At 33.7% G+C, this 23,241-nt stretch overlaps 1 protein-coding gene across 2 annotated transcripts; it reads right to left on the bottom strand.

The window, feature by feature from the left end:
* Positions 1–1,292: 1,292 nt before the first annotated feature.
* Positions 1,293–20,224, bottom strand: LOC143252995 (potassium voltage-gated channel protein Shaw-like). Of its 2 annotated transcripts, none has more exons than XM_076506016.1 (4): positions 19,996–20,224; positions 16,064–16,715; positions 12,143–12,998; positions 1,293–7,344 (listed from the first exon to the last, which is right to left on the bottom strand). In XM_076506016.1, exons 2-4 carry the CDS (start codon positions 16,574–16,576, stop codon positions 7,154–7,156), a joined length of 1,560 nt encoding a protein of 519 aa, XP_076362131.1. In that variant the 5' UTR covers positions 16,577–16,715; positions 19,996–20,224; the 3' UTR covers positions 1,293–7,153. The 2 variants fall into 2 exon arrangements, with proteins under 2 accessions (XP_076362131.1, XP_076362129.1); XM_076506014.1 differs by having other exon boundaries at positions 12,143–13,058.
* Positions 20,225–23,241: the final 3,017 nt, after the last annotated feature.

The following is a 23,241-nucleotide window of genomic DNA, read 5'->3' on the forward strand; positions in this document are numbered from 1 at the left end:
ACATAAACCTCAAGATTGAATAATCAAATCATTCCACTATATATCGATCTTCAACGATCATTTCACATGAGTAAAAATTAACCCCAGTCAAACTGCTTTCAATATGACCATCTCGAAGAACTTATATTAAACCTCAATAAAACAGCCAACAAACTTAGAATTGTTATGAAAAAACAGACAAAGAACAACATGCAAACTAGTGACAAATGGCCAAATTGTAATTACGAAAGTTAATGTAGGTAATTGACGGTTAATTTTTATTTATGAAATGTGCAAAATGACAAATTTTGATTGCAAAAGGAAAAGAAAGTGATAGAAGATCATCTTGGATGTCAAAAGATGGGAAAATGTCTCAAAAAATAAAAACTCATTTTTAAAAATATGCAATCCAAGTATGGAAGGGCTAACTTTTGATTGCAAGAAAGGTAACAAACGATTAATGTTCACTTGTTATAGTATAAAAGACAGCTAACTTTTGATCATTAAATAGTACAATGAGGTAACTTTTGATCACTACCAAAGTAATCAAGTAATTAAATTTCAAGTTTTGATATTTATAAGAATATATAAGCAAATCGTAACAAAGGGTGACTTTTAAATATGCTCTCCTACAAACAAAAAATATTATCATTAGATTTTTGACCAAAGACATGAAGAGATACTATACTAAAATGATTTGCAACAATTTCCACCAATCGTTTTATATAACTACTTATTAACTTCAGCCCAAGTGATTTACTTTATACCACTGCATATTAACTTCAATTTAAATGGTTTCATTAATCATCTCATAGTGCTTAATATAAAACTAAACCCAAAGCGCTACAGTAATTAACTTCACTACATATCAATCTCAGTGAAAGAAACTTTAATAATCTACTTACAGCATCAAACATAAACTTTAATTCAAGTAGTTTCAAAATAATAAATTTACACCACTACACATTAACATCAACCAAAGCAGCTTCGTAATAATAAACTCACACCACTACACATTAACATCAACCAAAGCAGCTTCGTAATAACAAACTCACACCACTACACATTAACATCAACCAAAGCAGCTTCGTAATAACAAACTCACACCACTACACATTAACATCAACCAAAGCAGCTTCGTAATAACAAACTCACACCACTACACATTAACATCAACCAAAGTCACTTTGGAATAATAAACTTACACCATTACAGATTAATATTAGCCAAAGCAGTTTCAGAACAATAAACTTACACCAATACACACTAACGTTAGTGGAGAAGTTTCAGAACAATAAATTTACATCACTACACATTAACACCAATCTACATGGCTTCAGGAATAACTCACACTACTCAGTAACATTGATCACAGTGACTTCAGTAGTCATCTTGAGAGCACTAAAGATTCAACTAAAACAGTTTCGGTAGTTACGTAAAATCATTTAACATTTGCTTAGTGCTTAACAACTGGAACACGAAATGAATTTAAACTTTGAATGTTAAAATACAACAAGCCCTTTTATGAAGTCATGTTTAAATGAAAAATCTAATCTGTGTGGTTTGTTTTTGAATTTTACGCAAAGCTACACGAGGGCTATCTGCGCTTGCCGCCCCTAATTTTGCAGTTTAAGATTATAGGGAAGGCAGTTAGCATTCACCACCCACCTTCAACTCTTGGGCTACTCTTTTACGAACAAATAGTGGGATTAATCGTCACGTTACAACGTCCCGACAGCTGAAAGAGCGAGCATGTTTGGTGTGACGGGTATTCGAACCCGTGACCCTCAGATGACGGGTCGAGTGCCTTAACCACCTGGCCATGCCAGGCCTACTATGTGATTTAAACTAGTTTATGGGTTTTTTGGTTACAAAAATATTCAACCAATAAAGTTTTATCAGTCGTTTACTGGAACAAAATTCAATAAAGGATTGCAAGAATGTAGTATGAACGTTTTATAGGAACAGTCATTGTTAAATAATCTCAAGAATGTAGCATGGAATTTGTTTATATAAACTGTTTATTTAAGGATCCAAACAATGTGGCATGAACCTTTGTTTATATAAACCGTGTTTATTTAAGGACCCAAACAATGTGGCATGAACCTTTGTTATACGAACAATGTTTATTGAATAATCTAATTAATGTGATGTGAACCTTTGTTTATACAAACAGTAAGTATTGAATGATCCAAAAGATATGCTATGTACTTTTCTTCTGAAAAATCTAAATAATGTGGTTTGAATCTTTGTTCATATGAACAATGTTTGTTGAATATTCTAAATAATTTGGTATGAACATTTGTTTGTGAGAACATTTTTAGTTGAATATTCTAAATAATTTGGTATGAATATTTATTTATAAGAACAATGTCTGTTGAATATTCTAAATAATGTGGTATGAACCTTTATCTGTGAGAACAATGTCTGTTGAACAACCTAAGAAATATGACTTTTTAAACGAAATGTATTAGTTGAATAATTGAAAAAATGTTGTTGTATTGAATTAAGCATAAAGCTATACAATGGGCTATCTTTGCTCTACCTACTACGAGTATCGAAACCCAGTTTTCAGCATTGTAAGTCCGTATACATAACGCTGCGCCACTGTGGAGGTGTTTTGAAAAAATATGTAGTATGAACCATTATTGAGTTACTTATGATTGTTTTATAATATACAATATGTGATATAATCCTTTCTTAGATTACTTATGCTTGTTTTACAATCTAAAGAACTTAATATAACCGATGTTTATAATGATTGTTTTTGTTGAGTTATCTAAACATTCTTCCGAGAACTTTCTTATAGGTCAATGTTTGTTGGATAATCTAAACGATGCAGCATGAACACTTCTTTATGCAAATAGTGTTGGTAAAGAACCCAACAAATAAATTATGACCGTTCGTGTGTAAGAACAGAGTCGGTTGCAATATGTACATACCAGTTAATTAGTTGAGGTTTCAAAACAATATAGTATTAATGTACAAACCTTTTATCGGAACTGTATTACTGTATTTCCCACGAGATACGTGGATAATATAGACAAATATTAGACAAACCAACATATTTTTTTTATTGAATTAATTTACAAGAAATGCAATTAGCAGAAGACCTTCGATAACATTATAATGTTTTTCTTTTTCAACAATATATCTATATATATACAGTATTATGAACAATTATGGAAGCAGTGAATAATAGGGGAATTAGGAACAAATATTATGGGACTTCTTTCCCTCTGTTGTAGGGCAATGAACTGCACCGATAAGCTGTCACGTGTTGATAGTTTACACTTTGGTCATCACACAACCTACCAGAAAGTGACACACTAATACACAACCTTTAAAATCAGGCTTATTATCCACAACAATAGTTTCATGACAGAAATGTTCCATGAAAAAAAAAAGAGCTTTTGCGGGTTATTCGATAAAACATTAAACACTTAGTCATGAATTCCTGTGGTAGATAAGTTAAACTAATACACGTGAAGTACTCCCAGAAACATAAATGATTAAGGGTATGTGCTACACGAGAATCGAGTAAAGACATTGCCAACGACCTATCTGTAAGTATAGATGTTAATGAATCACTATTTAAGGCAGTGAAATTGGCATCAAATAATATAATGACAAATATTGATAAAGTGATTAAACTGTGGTAACATAAGAACAAATTAGTTATCTATATTGATACACTGATAAGATTATGGTAACCTAAGAACAAATTAGTTATCTGTATTGATACACTGATAAGATTATGGTAACCTAAGAACAAGTTAGTTATCTATACTGATACACTAATAAGCTTGTGGAAATGTACGAATAAATTAGTTATCTATATTGATACACTGATAAGATTATGGTAACCTAAAAAAAAATTAGTTATCTGTATTGATACACTGAGAAGTGTATGGTAACGTAAAAGAAGTTAATTATCTATATTGATACAATGATAAACTGGTAGTACCGAAAGAAGAAATTGTACACTGATAAGCTTATGATAACGTACGTACAAAGTAGTTATCTATATTGATACAGTGATAAGTTTTCTCTAATTTAAGAACAAATTAGTTATATATATTGATACACTGATAAGCTTATTTTAATGTAAGAAGAAGTTACTTTATATTGAAACAGTGATAAGCTTATGCTAACGAAGAACAAGTTAATTGTATTTATTCATACACGGATAAACTTATGGTAAGGTGAGAACAAATGAGATATCTATATTGATACACTCATGAACATACGGTAACGTAAGAACAAATTATTTATCTGTATTGATACACTGAGAAGCTTGTGGTAACCTAAGAACAAATTAATTATCTATATTGATATAGTAATAAGCTAATAATAACGTAAGACCAAATGAGTTAACTTTGGGTTGAGGAATAATTCGTGAGCGTTTTTTCAAGTTAAAAAAATATATTCATAAATGAAACGCTTTCGCAGAATATTTCATGTCATTTGGTAGATAATTTTTTGCTCTAATAGATGGTGTGTTTAATTTTCATATGTCTTTAATATTTGCTTTCATTTTCAGCTCATTAAATGGAATGTCAAGTGGACAAAATCGAGCATTTTCGACACCATCTGCTTTTCCCATTTAATTTCTTGCAAGTTCGTTTAAAACAATGCATACTATATACCTAGGTATTACATGAAATAAAGTATCATAATAAATGTTTTGGGTGTAATGTGTATTGTATAGTCTTGCATGTAATGCTTGAATGATATTATTTAAAAACGCTCACGAATTATTCCTCAACCTAATATATTGATACAATGATAAGCTAATGGTAACGTAAGACCAAAGTAGTCACCTATATTGATACAGTGATAAGCTTGAAGAAACGGAAGTACATATTAGTTATCTATATTGAAACACTGATAAGCTTATGGTAACGTAAGAAGTTAATTATCTATATTGGTACACTGATTAACGTGCGGTAACGTAAAAACAATTTAGTTATCAGTATTGATACATTAATAAGGTTGTGGTAAGGTAAAGACAAATTAGTTATCTATATTGATACACTGATGAGCTTATGGTAACGTAAGAACAAATTAGATATCTATATTGAGAAACTGAAAAGCTTATGGTGAAGTAAGAACAAGGTAATTCTCTGTAATAATACACTGATAAGTTTGTGGTAACGTGAAAACAAATTAGTTATCTATATTGAGAAACTCATAAGATTAGAGTAACTTAAGAACAAATTAGTTATCTATATTGATACACTGATAAGATTGTGGTAACCTTAGAACAAATACGTCATCTATATTGATACACTGATAAACGTGGTAACGTAAGAACAAATTACTTATCTGTATTATTGCACTGATAAGCTTCTGGTAACGTAAGAACAAAGTTGTTATCCATATTGGCACATTGACAAGCTTTTGGTAACGTAGAAGTTACTAATTTCGTATAAGTCACATTTAATATACTAGCATATTTTCCCACATTGTTTGCTTGTTTTTGTATTTTCTTTAATTAAGTCCTGTAAAAATAAATTAACTGTTAGTTCGGTATGTGTTTCCATAATTATTTCTAGTACTGTATATCAGAAATATACAACATTCTACAACTGGGTCTTGTTGTAAACACTACTATATAATATACATTTATAAGTGTAGTTTCTAGACCAAGGTCTTCATAAGAAATATTGGTTAAATCAATAGATATATAACAAGTTTTGCCACAATTTTCATTCCTTAGCTTAAAATGATCTTTAGAGATCTTAACAATTTGTACTAAAAATAAGGTTAACACGATTTGAAACATCACAAGTCAACAATAATCCATGTGTCAAAGTATTTGTAAATCTAAGTTTGATTTTTTCCTTATTGGAGAAGCACAGAATATAATAAATTTATTACATTTTTTTTTTCACGCCAAAAATTCCGGTTTATTATGTTCAGCATTCACAACTATATATCTGAACCAATTGTTATTTTATCCAGTTCATTACTACTTTGTTATATCAATCATACTTATTTAAGACAGCAAAATGCGTCTCTGCCCATTCTTTTACACGTATTTTGTATTAATCTACGGCTAATCGGGATCTATTCTTTTTTTCGCAACTTTCGCCTTTGTTCAGCTGTGTCAATACTAACATTCGTCATAATGAGTTCTCTAAAAACTTTAACTCTATAACTACTAATCGTGTTTGTAAAAAAATCACAACTAAATATTCGTAGAAACACTTGTATGCTTCGTAAGGATACTTGTAGTAATATTAATGAGATCCTCACATTTTCCTAGCTCTTAGACTTTTGTGAATTTAGAAAGAGAATCTTTACTCAATATTTGTTCTCTCACTCTTCAAGGCTTTATCGAGCTTTTGATTCTTTACTTCAGCAGCTCGTTATGATTTTAATTATAGAAATTAAAATTTTTATTATCAATCAACAGTTTATCTCTGTTTCAACATTAATACTACAGTATAATTTGAAAATGTTTAACACTTCCAATGACTCAAGGCCTTTAATTAGATAATTACTTAGTGGGAAATTTTTAAAAGCATCACATCCTTCAAAATATTTTGAAACGTCCAATAGGTGTTCAATTTGTGGGGGTCTTTTCAGTAACTCGAAACCCTTCATTACATAATTAAATAGCAGGGAACTTTTCAGAAATTCCACATTCTTCACCGCATGGTGAAAAGGCACAACGATCAGTAGACCTTCATTTTGTGGCTTTTCATCATGTCTTAAAATTGGACACGTAGAGTACTATCGTTGACTTCGTATCGTTTATTGTACTCTAAAATGTGGAAAGCTTTTAGTAACTTCACATTATTAATTATACGTTTATAATGTGGGAAGTTTTTAATGACTGCACATTATTAATTATACGTTTAAAATGTGGGAAGTATTTAATGACTTCACATCGTTCCTTAGATACTGAAGATATGAGAAATATTATAATGACTCCACTTCGTAATTAGAATGTTCAGTATGTGGAAACGTTTCGACAGCTTCACGTCGTCAATTAGCTGTCGAAAATAGTGGAATTTTCTATGTAACTGCGCCTCTTTCATTACAAGATGAAAATACTGGAACTTTTCGTGTCGTTCTTCCAATACTGAAACTGTGGGACACTGTCAGTGACTGAGTTGGTGAAGAAAATGTAGGAAAGATGCGTGTTTTATAACTATACTGTTTCTTACATCGTTTCTTTCTTAAATTCAGTTTTTGGAAAAGCAGAATTTGAAGTAGCCGGAGATATTCGTCCTACTGGCGGGGTTTTGCTTGCTGGTACCTCAAGGAATTGAATGAGATTACTGGTACTTAGGGTGGTAGAAGCAGGATTGGCTGATAACTCCACTCCATTTACACCACATCCAACTGGAGTTGCTGAAAGAGAAATAAGAAACTATAGCTTAAAGAGAAAACTGAAACTGTGTGCCTGGAAAGAAAACAGAAAATGTGTATTATATACATTAAAAATAAAACTGAGTAGCTAGAAAAAACAAACTATGTAGCTGGAGAGATACTAGAAACTGTAGTGTAGAAATAAAACAAACTATGTAGCTATAGAAAATTCAAAAGCTGTGTGGCATAGAGAAAAATGAAACTTAGAACTAGAGACAAAACAAACAATATAGCACAAAGAGAAATGGAAACTGTGTCGCTACAGAGAAAACAAAAGCTGTGTAGCAGAGTGAAAAAACGAACTTGGAACTAGAGAGAAGAGAGAAACTGTGTAGCTAGAGAGAAAACGTAAACTGAAAGTCTATACTGGTAAAGAAAACAGTCTTAAATTGAAGTACGGAACAATATATTGTAATACATTGAATACTGCAGTAAACGTAAAGAAATAGGAGGAAACGTGAATATAGCGAACAAAAGCAAGCATCATCGCATAACCTGTAACATCTGTTGATTCATCCATCTGAAGCGAAGTTGGACTCGCTTTTACTCGCCTTATTAACTCCGTTAAGCAATTTACTGATATATCCTTGATTTTTCGAGAAACCGAATTGTCAAAAAGGGGCACAGAGTTAATGTTTTTAAGAAATTTCTCATCAATCGTGCACTCTACTAAATCTTTTGTGCATGGTTTTATCTTCAGTAATTGTATGAGCTTCATCTACTTTTGCAATACGGTAATTAACAAGCTATGAAGCAATAAGAGCACCTTTGTTGTCCTGATGGACAAACAAACGAAATGTAACTTTCTTTGCATTTAATTGCAAATACTTTCTTTTAAAATACTCGGAAGTTGGATTGCTTAATTAGGAGTGTTTGCTGGATCCAAACTACTGTTACTCAACTCTGTTCCACATTCAACACACAACCCACTATGCCCATCTTCATTACCTGTCCAGATAAAACCATATTTAATAAAACTCATCATACTTTCTCTTCTTTCTCCTTTCGGTTCTTCTTGCATCATCCTGCATTGAAGTACTTGCACACAACGATAACACTGATGAATTCGTATTAGGCCTAGGCCTAGGACGATTTTTACTCGTATCAGAGTTATTACTGATATTCAGCCACTTATCCATTATAAGGGTGACAATTAATTTGTCTAGAAACGTATTCTTATATCTTTGGCACTTCAAAAGTATTTTCACACGGACACTAATTAGCTTTTTAATGAAAACTCGCTCAACCACTTGGGTTTTATCATCATACAATGACATGTTGACCTCAGTTCAGTGTTGCCGTAACGAAGTCAGAAATAAAGCTTTGTGGGAAAAAGGCTTGGCCTCTAGAATAATATGTTTTCTAAAGGAAAAAGGTAACCTATTGTTTTTACAATTTTTTTTCCTTTTTTTAACATAAATTTTGAAGCCAAATAACAAAATATTAAACGAGATCTGACGTGCGTCTAAATCTCGAACGAAATGAAACAAAAATGAAACATGACATTATGCGGGCGTATGACGTCATGGAGCTCATTGTTTAATTTGTCTAATTAAACTACAACGAATCTAACTTAACAATTACCAATTATAATTGTCATAAATGTAATTATACTTCATATAAATATACTTTGAAATTGAAACAATTGATTTTGCATGTAACTGCCTCATGTTTCAAATTTGGACAAGTTTCAGCTATGACGTCATTTTTCATTTCGTTCGAGATTTGGCTGCTAATTCAGATCTGGCTTTTAAAAGACAGTTGGCATCACTACCCATTAGAGTGCGTCAAAAAACAAAAAGTTGTGACACTCAGTCGCTCGCTTATAATTTGATTCCAGTCAATGAAAAAAATATGCTAGTGAAAAAATCAATCCAATACATTAATATTTAGGGGTTGCGCAATGCGCACAAAATAACAACGTGCTTCCGGAACCAAACGAAAAGTTGGTATTAGTGAAAGACTAGCTTCGGCTTTAGACAGAACCCAGATCAGTGACCGAAAAGCCGCGCAAATTTTGCTTCCTTTTGCAGTTCATATTGGACATAATATTGAGGATCTTGCCATTAGCCCAAGTTCCATAAGGAGGAAACGAATTACTAACCGTACTCTTCTAGCAGCTGAATTGAAGGAAAGTCTTTCTCCAAACGTTCCTTTGACATTACATTGGGATGGTAAGCTGATGCCTGACTTGGTTGGCAGAGAGAAGATCGAACGTTTGGCAATTTTAGTTTCAGGTGAAGGTGTAGAGAAGATTCTTTCAGTGCCCAAGATTGATAGTGGGGATGCAAATTCAGTAGCTTCTGAGATCGGATCAGTTTTAGTAGAATGGAATGTAAAAGACAGAATTAAATCGCTTTGCTTTGACACCACGGCGACCAATACAGGATCCAAATCTGGCGTCTGTCTGAGGATTGAAATGTTACTTGAACGTGAGCTCTTGCACCTTGCCTGTAGACATCACATTTTGGAGATTCTTCTGAGCGGTGTATTTTCTACTCTCGTGATAGAGACATCAAAAAGTCCAGATATTACTTTGTTTTTAAACTTTAGAGATTGTTGGCCTAAAATTAATAAAACTAAGTGCATAACAGCAGTAGAAGCAATGCCACTCCGAATACAGCCTTGGAAGGATGATATTATTCAATTTCGTCAGAATCTCCTTCAATCTCATCAACCACGGAACAATTACAAAGAGCTCTTGGAATTAGCTGTCATTTTTCTTGGATCTCTTCTACACGGACGTTCTTCAGTTTCTTTCCGTACTTCTGGTGCTGTACATCGTGCACGATGGATGGCTCGAGCAATATATTCTCTAAAAATTTGGATGTTCCAAGAGGAGTTTGGTAGACTGCAACCACGGCCTGCTTCATCTCGTGTTTCATTTGACGCACATTTCTGCAGCAAACTTGGCGATTTGTGTGTCTTTATAACTAAACATTACTTGCTCTCATGGTTTACAGCTAAGGATGCTTCCGTGGCAGCTCGAAGGGACCTTACACTACTCAGGAACTTGCATTGCATGAAAATCATATGATTAAGGAAGTTGGTACAATATATCTATTACAGAGAGATAAACTACAATATATTTAATACAGAGCGATAAACACAATATATCTACTACAGAAAGATAAACTACAATGTATCTACTACATAGAGATAAACACAATATATCTACTACAGAGAAATAAACTACGATATATCTACTACATAGAGATAAACTACAATATATTTACTACAGAGAGATAAACACAATATATCTACTACAGAGAGATAAACACAATATATCTACTGCAGAGAGATAAACACAATATATCTACCACAGAAAGATAAACTACAATATATCTACTACAGAGAGATAAACACGATATATCTACTACAGATAGATAAACTACAATATATATACTACAGATAGATAAACTACAATATATCTACTACAGAGAGATAAACACTATATATCTACTACAGAGAGATAAACTACAATATATTGATTAAGGAAGTTGGTACAAAGGCAATGAATCGGCATTTATGGTATTTATCTGAGGTTGCAGTTGGGCTTGCGCTCTTTGATGACGGTGTAATGAATAGCGACAAACTCAAGGTGGTCTCAAATATGAATACCGTGAAAGGATCTCCTAGGCCAACTCCACGTTTAACAGTTGATGCTGCAAGCAATGCTGTTTCCAAAAAACTTCCAGATTTTTTTTTACCTCGGCAACGAAGAAAATTTTCTACCATCTGGATGTTAGTAGCGCATTTTTATCACTACCACCGAAAGAGTGGAGCGCCTCCGAAGAGTACAAACAAGGAAAGGACAGAGTAAAGAAACTTTTTGTGACAAATGACGCAGCTGAAAGAGGAGTAGCTTTAATTCAACAGTTTACGGCAAAGGGCCGCACCAAGAACGAAGATCAATTTCAGTATATGATTCAGGTGGCAGAAGAACATCGGCGAACATAATGCGAATGGGACAGGCAAGATAAAACTTCAATGAAATAAATTTTTCTTTCAAGTTTTTATGTTTTTGCTAATTGTATAATCAATAAATATTAAATAATTTCTTTAAATAATTTAATTACCATTAACAATGTAATGTAGGGTAAATTTAAGGAAAATAGTGAACTTTGCGAGGGATGCGCGAACCCTAAATACTTTGCGATTGAAATGAAACTTTGTCTATGTTCTTTTCTCATGCAGTGGCACAACTGAGCAAAAAAATTGGGACATTTTAATTTTTATCCTTTATCCGCTGACTCACCCTACTACCCATGGTTGACCGATGTTTCATACGAAAATTGCTAGGCTATCTTGCATCTCCAATAATGCATGCAGTCTTGAGATGGTGCCACATCTACTAGCAACCAGTGAGGTCACTGTCGAAGTTAATTGAAATTGTAATAACACTTTCACCTCGATAACTTCCCCCAAGCTAAATAAAATTGTCTGGCGTTTGGCAGAATAAAATATTAAAAGGCCCAATACGTGATAAACGTGTTATATTAAAGATAAGTTTTACTTTTTACTTTTTTTGTACAGCATATTCTTATTCAATTTTATAGTTTTAGGAAAATATCTTAACATTCTAAAATTTCCTTGCAGAGCCCCAGATAACTATGGCGGATCCCAAGGGCTCTTCGGAGCATATTTTGGAAAGTCATGTTCTAGACTAAGATGTTTTATTAGTATTTTTGTCCACTTGTTTTTTCTTTAACATACAGCTGAATGTATTAGTCCATACATTAAAAATACACTGCTTTACAATAATAAGATAGTTGCTTACCCAGTTTAGGGCTTGCGATTTCTTTTGGGTGGTTCTGTTTGATTGCATTCATCCTCCTAGTCTGGTGGCCATTCCCTGGACCTGGACCTTGTCCCCTGGCACGTGGGCCTCGTGGTTGTTCCACAGGTAGCACCCGCCTACGTTTCTTGGGTAGCTTAGCACGCGCCTGTGTATGAGAGTAAAACATGGCAAAATTTGACACAATTACGGGCACCGGGAGAGCTATGGTTAATACACCAGCAAGAGCACAGAGAGCGCCCACGAACATTCCTGTATACGTTTTTGGCGCCATATCTCCATATCCCACTGTGGTCATCGTTACTAAAGCCCACCACAAACCCAGTGGAATGCTGTTAAAATCGTTTTCTGGATTAGACTCGATTCGCTCTGCATAGTAAACCAAACTGGCGAATATAACAATTCCGAGGACAAGAAAGAAAACGAGGAGGATCAGTTCTCCTGCACTGGCTTTGAAGGTTTGGATGAGGATTTTCAGTCCTGCTGAGTGACGAGTAAGTTTGAATAGCCTCATGATCCGAATGATGCTGAAGAACTCTAAGATGTCAGCATTCTCCAGGTGAGAGGCGAATCTTTGTAATACCAAATCTATGTAGAAAGACAGAGTTGCAGTGAAGTCGATAATGTTGACCGCTCCTCGAACAAAGTCCAGCTTGCTGGGGCAGGCGATGAAACGGATCGTGATCTCAAAAGTAAACCAAGCATTGCACACACACTCAATGTAAAAAAAAGCCAAGTGGGGGTTGGTCTGAAATTTATCTAATGTCCACGCTTTAGTGTGTTGTGACGTCCAGACGGTGACGTTCCTGATGACAGGAACTCTCATGTTTGGATGAGTCTTCAGACAGAAAGACAGAATGGATACGCAGATGAAGAATACTGATATTATACCAATTACCTAGAGAAATAAGCATATGTTAAAATAGTTTTTATATGAAAAACACAACATATGTAACTAATACATTATAATGTTTTGCACTCTTCACATCTCTTATCGGGAAATGCAATATATAGTAGTTGTATTTTAATTTTGCAATAGGTACAGTGGCCATTAAGAAAGGGGTTGTACGATTATACTTAGTGGTTACCTCCGTCAGAAAAGGTTATGTTTTAATCATTGTGTGTGTTTATATATATATTTGTGGGTGTATGTGTATTTGTTAGCATGAGTTCTCGAAAACGGCTAAATTAATTTGGATAAAAGTTGTATATATGATAAAAGGTGGTAAAACTTTGGACTATAATCCAATGTAAAAGTGACCAGTTTTTGGAGGGTAAAGAACAAAGAAGTTGCGAAAATCCAAAAAACATGATGAACATGGTGGACGTATTTAAAATATTATTCCTCATTGTCTTGCCAAAAGTGGTTCGTATCCTTTAATAAAGACTAAGATACGAGCACGTTTTCTTATTTTTAGAGACCCAAATATGATCAACGCTGCGTGGTGGAGGTACACTGCTGGCCAAAATCTTAAGGCCTATAAACATAAAGAAAAAATATAAATTTTGCATTGTTAGACTCAACCACTTATTTGAGTAGAGCTTCGAAAGATGAAAATAAAAACGGGGAAAAATAAAAGACTTTTTTAGCATTTAATAGGGAAAATGTGAACACTATGAAATTAACCTAAATACTAGCTGGTCAAAAGTTTAAGATCATACCAAAAAGAAGTCCTGAACAGGATAGGAAATGCCCAACAAGAGGACTCGGTAGTGAGTTGCACGGCCGTCATTGCGAATGATTGCAAACATTTGCTTTTATAATAACAATGTATTTCCAAGTGGTAAAGATGGCTTCAAGGAGATCATGCACTGTTTGGAATTGACGTTCATTTCTATAGACGTACCTTGCCATTCACCCCAAACATTTTCAATGGGGTTCAGTTCGGGCGAACACGCTGGATGATCTAAAAGAATCACGTTTTTCACCATGAAAAAGTCCTTTGTCCTGCGGGCATTGTGAATTGCAGTGTTGTCCTGCTGAAAGATCCAGTTATTTCCAATGTAGCCAGCTGCCGTTTGACGCCCTTTGTATAACCTGAAGGTCCATTGTTCCATGGAAGGAGAAAGCACCCCAGATCATGATGGAACCTCCTCCACTGTGTCGTGTAGAAAATCTCTTCAGTGGGATATCTTTATCGTGCCAGTAACGTTAGAAGCCATCTGGACCATCCAGGTTAAATTTTTTCTCATTTTTCCACTTTTCTACGTCCCATGTTTGGTGCTTCTCAGCAAAGTTTAACCGAGCTGTTTCGTGGTGTGAAAGGAGACGTGGCCTTTGAAGACATTTACGGTTTTTAAAGCCTTTCTCTCGTAGATGCCGTCTTGTTGTTCTTGATCTGCATTCTGCGTCCGTAAGGGCCTTAATCTGGTTTGAAAATCGGCTGGTGCCTTGTTGGACAACTCGTCGAATCCTCCTGTTCAACGCCAGCGAAATTTTCTTGGGCCAACCACTTGAAATTTTTGTTCCGATACCTCAGGGTCTTTAAAAAAATTGCAACAGCAGTTGTACTACGCCCAATCTCACCAGTGAGGACACGTTGAGAAAGACTTTGTTTATGCAGGTCGACAATTCTGCCACGTTCAAACTCTGTCAACCTTTTAACCTTTGCCATGTTTTTACCCCATGTAACACAGGAGATGTCATTGAGGAAATGTTGACAACGCTAATGCTTGAACATAAATGACTAAATTTCGTTACGTGCTTACCGATTAACGCTTCGTTTCAGTACGGTCTTAAACTTTTGACCAACCAGTATTTAGGGTAATTTCATAGTGTTCACATTTTCCCTATTAAGTGCTAAAAAGGTTTTTTTATTTTCTCTTTTTTTATTTTCTCTTTTTTTATTGTCATCTTTCGAAGTTCTACTCAAATAAGTGGTTGAGTCTAACAACGCAAAATGCATATTTTTTTCTTTATGTTCATTGGCCTTAAGGTTTTGGCCAGCATTGTATATGTTCTACTGAGTGCCCTCCTAGTTTTATTTGTGATAAATCCTGGAAAAGTAAAAGTATTTGTTCCTGGTATGCAACTTAACATTAATTTAGAAAATCAGCATTCATGTAATCTTATAACTTAACACTTGTAGAAAGATAATGGTATCAGATATTATAGTACCATATTATCCGGTACATTCTTCCTGATAAACATCAGTAATTTGTGAAACTGTATGTCTCGTGATATCATTAAATTGTGTATCCTTCATTCAAAGGAGCAATATAACAAGATATGTTTTTATTTTTGACAATGACTATTTATTTCTTGTAACCGTTCAGCAAACACAACTTTTGATACGAAGTTGATAAAGTGGTATCAAGTATTACATGTTTACAGTGTTCGTTCCTCGGCTGTAAAGTAATATTATTTATTAAAAGACCCGGCATGGCTAGGTGGTTTAGGCACTCGACTCGTAATTGAGAGTCGCGGGTTCGAATCCCCGTCACACCAAACATGCTCACCCTTTCAGCCGTTGGGGCGTTATAATATGACGGACAATCCCACTATTCGTTGGTAAAAGAGTCGCCCAAGAGTTGGCGGTGGGTGGTGATGACTAGCTGCCTTCCTTCTTGTCTTACACTGCTAAATTAGGAACGGCTAGCGCAGATAGCTCTCGAGTAGCTTTACGCGAAATTCAAAACAAACCAATTTATTAGAAACTAACAACCTTTTCTTTCCTCGGCTCTAAAGTAATATTATTTATTACAAACTGATAACCTTTTCTTTCTTCGGCTGTAAAAATATTTATTAGAAACTAGTGACCTTTTCTTTCCTTGGCTGTAAAATAATATTATTTATTAAAAACTAATAACGTTTTCTTTCCTTGGGTGTGAAGTAATAATATTTACTAGAAATTAATAACCTTTTCTCTCTTTTGCATTACACTCTAATAGCTTTTTCCTTACCTTGGCTGATGTTGATGAGTAGGGTTCATCAAAGAGGGACCAAATTTTTGGTTTGACGTTCTGCCACCAGGTTAAAGTTCCATTCAGGAAGTCTTCTTCCATTCCAAACTTGCGGGCAATTTCATCATCACCAGGTTTGTCGGTATCAAGATCTAATCTGTCTAGAACAGTTAGAGTCTCTTGGGTGTCTCGATGCTGCGTGTATGTCATCCAGCAGCAAGGTTCCACTTGGTTAGAATCCAGACCCCAGAATTCTAGCTCTTCCTCAAACAGTGGTCCGCAGACATCGGTGGGGTAGTGGAGTTTCCCGGTTCTGTAGTAGTTTAGTATTTGTCCAAAAACACCAGGGTGCCGGTCAAAGAAATATTCATTCAAAACCGTGTCGTAATTCGCCAGAGCTTCTGTTAAACGAGAAAGTCTGGTAGCTGGAATTTTCTTCAAGGTAGCTTTGTAGGTTTCGTGGCGAATTCCGCCAACGTTCAGCACCACCCGGTTTTCTGCATCTAAATTCATGACGTCAAGCCCAGACCTGGTGACGTTACTTGTGAAACTGGTACTCGGTAAAGGCGCCACTGCTTTCAACTTTTGAGAACACCAAAGTCGAAATATTTATTATTAGACATCTGCGCTTGATCACTCATGAAGGGTAAGCCTGTAAAATACAATGAGAAAAAAAAGAGAGAGAGAAAATGAATATTCTATATTGTCCTGCCTGATTAACTCGCAGCATTAAAGATCTAGAACTAACGATATGCTTTGATTTTGTGGTCTATAATAAGGACAAACATATACTGATTTAGTACTTCGTACTGTATAGAATAATATACCACCATTATATTATCTTTTGATATAATCTTCAGTAGCATGAAAACCATTACAAATGCAATCAGTGAACTTGTATATTGCCTGAAAAATTAAGAAACGTAGTGTTATTACGTTTTGATTATAAAGAACTACATTACAATCAATATAATCCTGTTCGACCACGCTCTATCTGACAACCAGGCTTCTTGACAATAGCCCTTGTGTGTAGAAAGGTTTTCGTATAAGGCTGTCATCTTCAAAGCACACCACTACCACTCGAAAGCTTTCTAAATGTCAATAAGTATACGAAGAAAACAGTTTCACAATGCCGGGATAGACAGTTTTAACGCAATGAAATACATGAGTGCTCCATCTGAAACTCGTGTATAAATAAAATATATGTCACTTTGTAAGTTACAGGTTTTATAGGCACAGTTATGTGTTCTGTACTAACACTGCGTGGTGTCAAGTATATTTAAAATCATGTACTAGCTAGCTTACATTTTGGGTTTTGCGTAACACACATGTGGGTGTGCCATACTACAGGTGTGTGTTATCAGGTATATGGAAAGTTATATTCCAGGTGTGTTACTTTCTGGGTCTTACTGTTACAGATATGTATGTTTACTATACTATAGGTGTGTAGTATCAAGTATATGTAACGTTATGTTCTAGTTGTGTTACCTTCTGGGTTTTACAGCTAGAGCTATGTACATGTGATTAACGACAGCTGTGTGATATCAAGTATATCTACAGTAATGTTCTAGTTGTGTTACATTCAGGGTATTTCCGTTACAGATATGTATGTGTACCATACTACAACTGTGTAGTACCAAGTATATGTAATATTATGTTTTACTTGTGTTACTTTCTGGGTTTTACAGTTACATATATGTGTGACTGCTAAACTACAACTGTATGGTATCAAGTATATATAATGTTATGTTCTAGTGGCGTTACTTTATGAGTTTTACCATTACATATATGAATGCGTGCTATTACTTCAGCTAGGTGGAATCAAGTAAACGTAGAATTATGTTCTAGTTGTGTTACTTACTGAGCTTTACCGTTAAAGATATGTGTGTGTGCCATACTAGAGGTGAGTGATAGCAAGTATATGTAAAGTTATATTCCAGATGTGTTATTTTCTGGGTTTTACAGCTAGAGATACGTGTGGGCGCCATACTACAGGTGTTTGGAATCGAGTATATGGAAAGTTATGTTCGAGTTTTGTTACTTTGTGCATTTTACCGTTAGAAATATGTGACTGTGACATACTACAGATGTGTGGTATCAAGTATAAGCAATGTTATATTCTAGTTGCATTGCTTTCAGGGTTTTTCTGTTACGCAGGTGTATGTGTGGTATACTACAGGTGCGTTGTATCAAGTATATGTAAAGTTATGTTCCATCTGTGTTACTTGATAGGTTTTACCGTTATAGATATGTATGTGTGCTATACTAGAGGTATGTGGTATCAAATACATGTAATATTGTATTTTGCTTGTGTTACTTTCTGGGTTTTATCGTTCAAGTGTGTTATTTGTGGTATGAGGTATATGTAAAGGTACATTCTAGTTGTGTTACGTTCCGGGTTTTTACGTTACAGATATGTGTGTGTACTATACTACAGATGTGTTGTATCAAGCATATGAAACGTTATATTCCAGGTGTGTTACTTTCTGGGTTTTATCGTAACAGATATGCATGTGTACTTTACTACAGATGTAAGGTATTAAGTATATGTAAACTTATTTTCCAGCTGTGTTACTTTCTGGGTTTTAGCGTTACAGATATATGTGTGTGTGTGTGTACAGGTTGTAATATCAAGTGTATGTAATGTTATGTTCGATGTTTTACCATTACAAATATGTGTGTGCACTATACTATAGCTGTATGGTACCAAGTATACGTATAGTTATGTTCCAGCTGTGTTACTTTCTGAGTTTCATCGTTCAGATATGTTATGTGTACTACACTACAGATGTGTGATATTAAGTATATGTAAAGGTGTGTTATAGCTGTGTTGCTTTCTGTGTTTTCCGTTACAGATATGTGTGGGCGCCATGCTACATGTGTGTGGTATCAAGTATATATAAAGTTATGTTCGATTTGTGTTACTATCTGGGTTTTTCATTTATATGTGTACTATACAAGAGATATGTGCTATGAAATAAATGTAGAGTTATGTTCTAATTGTGTTATTTTTGGTTTTCACCGTTACATATATGTGTGTGTGCTATACCAGAGGTGTGTGGTATCAAGTATATGTAATGTTATGTTCTAGTTGTGTTACGTTCTGGGTTTTACCGTCACAGATATGTGTGTGTACTATGCTATAGCTGTGTGGTACCAAGTATATGTAGAGTTATGTTCCAGCTGTGTTACTTTCTGGGTTTTACAGTTACAGATATATGTGTGTGGTACACAATTACTATCGTGTAGTATTAGAATCAAGTTTTTCATGTTTTGTGTAAGTGTGTAACATGTTTGTATTGCACTTAGTTTTGACTTATTTTTCTTATTATGTAGTTTTATGCCCCACTAATCCTGTTTATTTATAATGTTGTGCCAAATTTCTGAGTTTAAGATTTGTGGTGTTTGTTAATCCTATATGTGGGTTTATGATTTGCTTAAGCATTATCGTGTTGAAACTGTGGACGGTTTAGTTACAATAAGCGTCTCCTTTTCTTAGTATCATAAGTATTTTCATCAGTGTACTGTGAAAACACTAAAATTGTGCTGTTCACAAATAATTTAACTTCAAGCAATGAAATACATTAAATTTTCCACAAGAGGGAAATTGCACAAAATTATGAATTAGTTTTTTTTTTTAAATATACAACACATGAAATATCACGTTCGCCAGAAGGAGAGAATGATTTATCTATAATGTGTCGTTTTGTATAAAATATGAAAATTATAATATTATTTATGTTTTCTTTGGAAATAACTATTGAAATAGTTAAATAATATACACTGTTGCGATGAGTAAATAACCTCACATGATCGCATTTAATGACCTTAAACATAGGTCATTAGTTATTAATACGTCACAAAACGAATCGATCAATTGCTAACTGCCAAACTAGCTCTAACTATAGACAATGTAACTGGAAAAGTCTTACCAATTTAAGGATTTTATTCCTTATACCTAAATCCTATAGTTCAGGACTTGTTTCAAACACTCATTTCCAGAATGCTATCTTTCTTTCAGACTTAATATAGAGCATCCCACAAAACGCTAGAAATGGCGGACTCTACTGAACATCCACTATGCCCGTTAATATACACAAGAAGGAACTGAGCTTGCGCGTGCCATGAAATGACAGCTGAAACCAACAAGATTCTAGCGGCTTAACGGTTACCATAGGAATGATCCAGAGAAGAGCAGTAGCATGTATAGCTGTATTTTTTCTGGTCCGTGTGAAAATTTCGGTCAAACTAACAACACCAGTCAATTAGGTCGTTTTTGTAAACGTAATTATGATATGAATAACAAATAAGAATATGTATAATTAAATTTAACAATTTGGTTAGTTAGGGAAGACAAAGCTTAATATAATGATGAGTCAGAATGTTATAATACGACTTCTGTTCCCACCCATGTGTGTACAATATCTTATTTACTTGCTTATTAGAAAGAGTGATTAGTATATTACAATAGGACTTCTTTTTCTACCCGTATTTGTACAGTATCTTATTTACTCGTTTAATAGAATTAGTAGTTTAGTATATTAAAATAGAACACCTTCTTCTACTCGTATTTGTACAGTATCTTATTTACTCGTTTAATAGAATTAGTAGTTTAGTATATTACAATAGTTATTTGTAGTATCTTATTTACTCGTTTAATAGAATTAGTAGTTTAGTATATTACAATAGAACACCTTCTTCTACTCGTATTTGTACAGTATCTTATTTACTCGTTTACTAGAATTAGTAGTTTAGTATATTACAATAGAACACCTTCTTCTACTCGTATTTGTACAGTATCTTATTTACTCGTTTACTAGAATTAGTAGTTTAGTATATTACAATAGAACACCTTCTTCTACTCGTATTTGTACAGTATCTTATTTACTCGTTTACTAGAATTAGTAGTTTAGTATATTACAATAGACACCTTCTTCTACTCGTATTTGTACTATCTTATTTACTCTACTCGTATTTGTACAGTATCTTATTTACTCGTTTACTAGAATTAGTAGTTTAGTATATTACAATAGAACACCTTCTTCTACTCGTATTTGTACAGTATCTTATTTACTCGTTTACTAGAATTAGTAGTTTAGTATATTACAATAGAACACCTTCTTCTACTCGTATTTGTACAGTATCTTATTTACTCGTTTACTAGAATTAGTAGTTTAGTATATTACAATAGAACACCTTCTTCTACTCGTATTTGTACAGTATCTTATTTACTCGTTTACTAGAATTAGTAGTTTAGTATATTACAATAGAACACCTTCTTCTACTCGTATTTGTACAGTATCTTATTTACTCGTTTACTAGAATTAGTAGTTTAGTATATTACAATAGAACACCTTCTTCTACTCGTATTTGTACAGTATCTTATTTACTCGTTTACTAGAATTAGTAGTTTAGTATATTACAATAGAACACCTTCTTCTACTCGTATTTGTACAGTATCTTATTTACTCGTTTACTAGAATTAGTAGTTTAGTATATTACAATAGAACACCTTCTTCTACTCGTATTTGTACAGTATCTTATTTACTCGTTTACTAGAATTAGTAGTTTAGTATATTACAATAGAACACCTTCTTCTACTCGTATTTGTACAGTATATTATTTACTCGTTTACTAGAATTAGTAGTTTAGTATATTACAATAGAACACCTTCTTCTACTCGTATTTGTACAGTATCTTATTTACTCGTTTACTAGAATTAGTAGTTTAGTATATTACAATCGGACTTTTTCTACTCGTATTTGTACAGTATCTTATTTACTCGTTTACTAGAATTAGTAGTTTAGTATATTACAATCGGACTTTTTCTACTCGTATTTTACAGTATCTTATTTACTCGTTTACTAGAATTAGTAGTTTAGTATATTACAATATAACACCTTCTTCTACTCGTATTTGTACAGTATCTTATTTACTCGTTTACTAGAATTAGTAGTTTAGTATATTACAATAGGACTTTTTCTACTCGTATTTGTACAGTATCTTATTTACTCGTTTATTATAATTAGTATATTACAATAGGACTTCTTCTTCTACTCGTATTTGTACAGTATCTTATTTACTCGTTTATTAGAATCAGTGGTAGGTATATTACAATAGGATACTTTCTTCTAACTGTATTTGTACAATATCTTGTGTACATCCTTTTTAGAATGATTAGTTAGTATATTACAAATGGACTTTTTCTTCTACCTACATTTGTACAGTATCTTATTTACTTGCTTATTAGAATGAGTAGTTAGTATATAACAAGAGAACTCCTTCTTATACTCGTGTTCATACAAAATCTTATCTTTATATTTCATTTGAACAAAATCCCTAGTATGTTTCGTCCATTGTCGTTTTATTTCAAGTGATTCTGAGGCTACGACTGATTTTTATTTTAGATATTTTGAAAAGTCCCGTAAATCCTGAAAGGTCTATCTATTTATTTTAATATTTAATCTTATATAACAGTCACAGCCTGATATAAATGTTATAGTACAGAATTAATGTGTTTTTTTTAAGAATTCACAATTCTATAAATCTCTCAACATCTGTGGATACTGATATATATATATGGTAGTACATTCAAAGGTTAAGTTATTGGTTACAAGAGGAGCAAACAAACCTGAAACTGTTCACAGTTTTATCATCAATGTTCGAATATATTTCAGGTATAACATATGTTGACGAGTGGTCATTGAAGCTGTCAACAAAAATCTAAACAATTCCAAACAGAACAAACACCAGAACATTTTTGAATTTCTGTGATGCTACTCTTTAAAAAAATATAATTGCTATAAAATGAAAAAAAGCAAACATTTCACGGAATATGCAAACATTTTTCTATTTTCCCGTAGTTTTCTAGATTTATATAGTCGTCACTCACACGTTTTTATTTCTTCAAATTTCAAAAGAGTTTTTAACCAACGCTGAGCTTGTGAATTAAAACGGTGGCTAATACCTACCTGACTTGCGAAGATTTTATAAAAGAAACATAAGTATAATAGCACATAAAAAAATAAACCTAAACTACCTACTATGAGAGCTGTAATCATGGGTCCTGTAATGATACATATGTAACGTGTTTTCCTGAACCGTTTCCAACATGGCGTATTCAGGAACCGAGCCATGATTATTGACCAGGAAACGATAAAAAGTAACGTATAACTTGT

This window comes from Tachypleus tridentatus, chromosome 6, assembly GCF_004210375.1.
Source record: "Tachypleus tridentatus isolate NWPU-2018 chromosome 6, ASM421037v1, whole genome shotgun sequence".
In the NCBI taxonomy this organism is placed as follows: domain Eukaryota; kingdom Metazoa; phylum Arthropoda; class Merostomata; order Xiphosura; family Limulidae; genus Tachypleus; species Tachypleus tridentatus.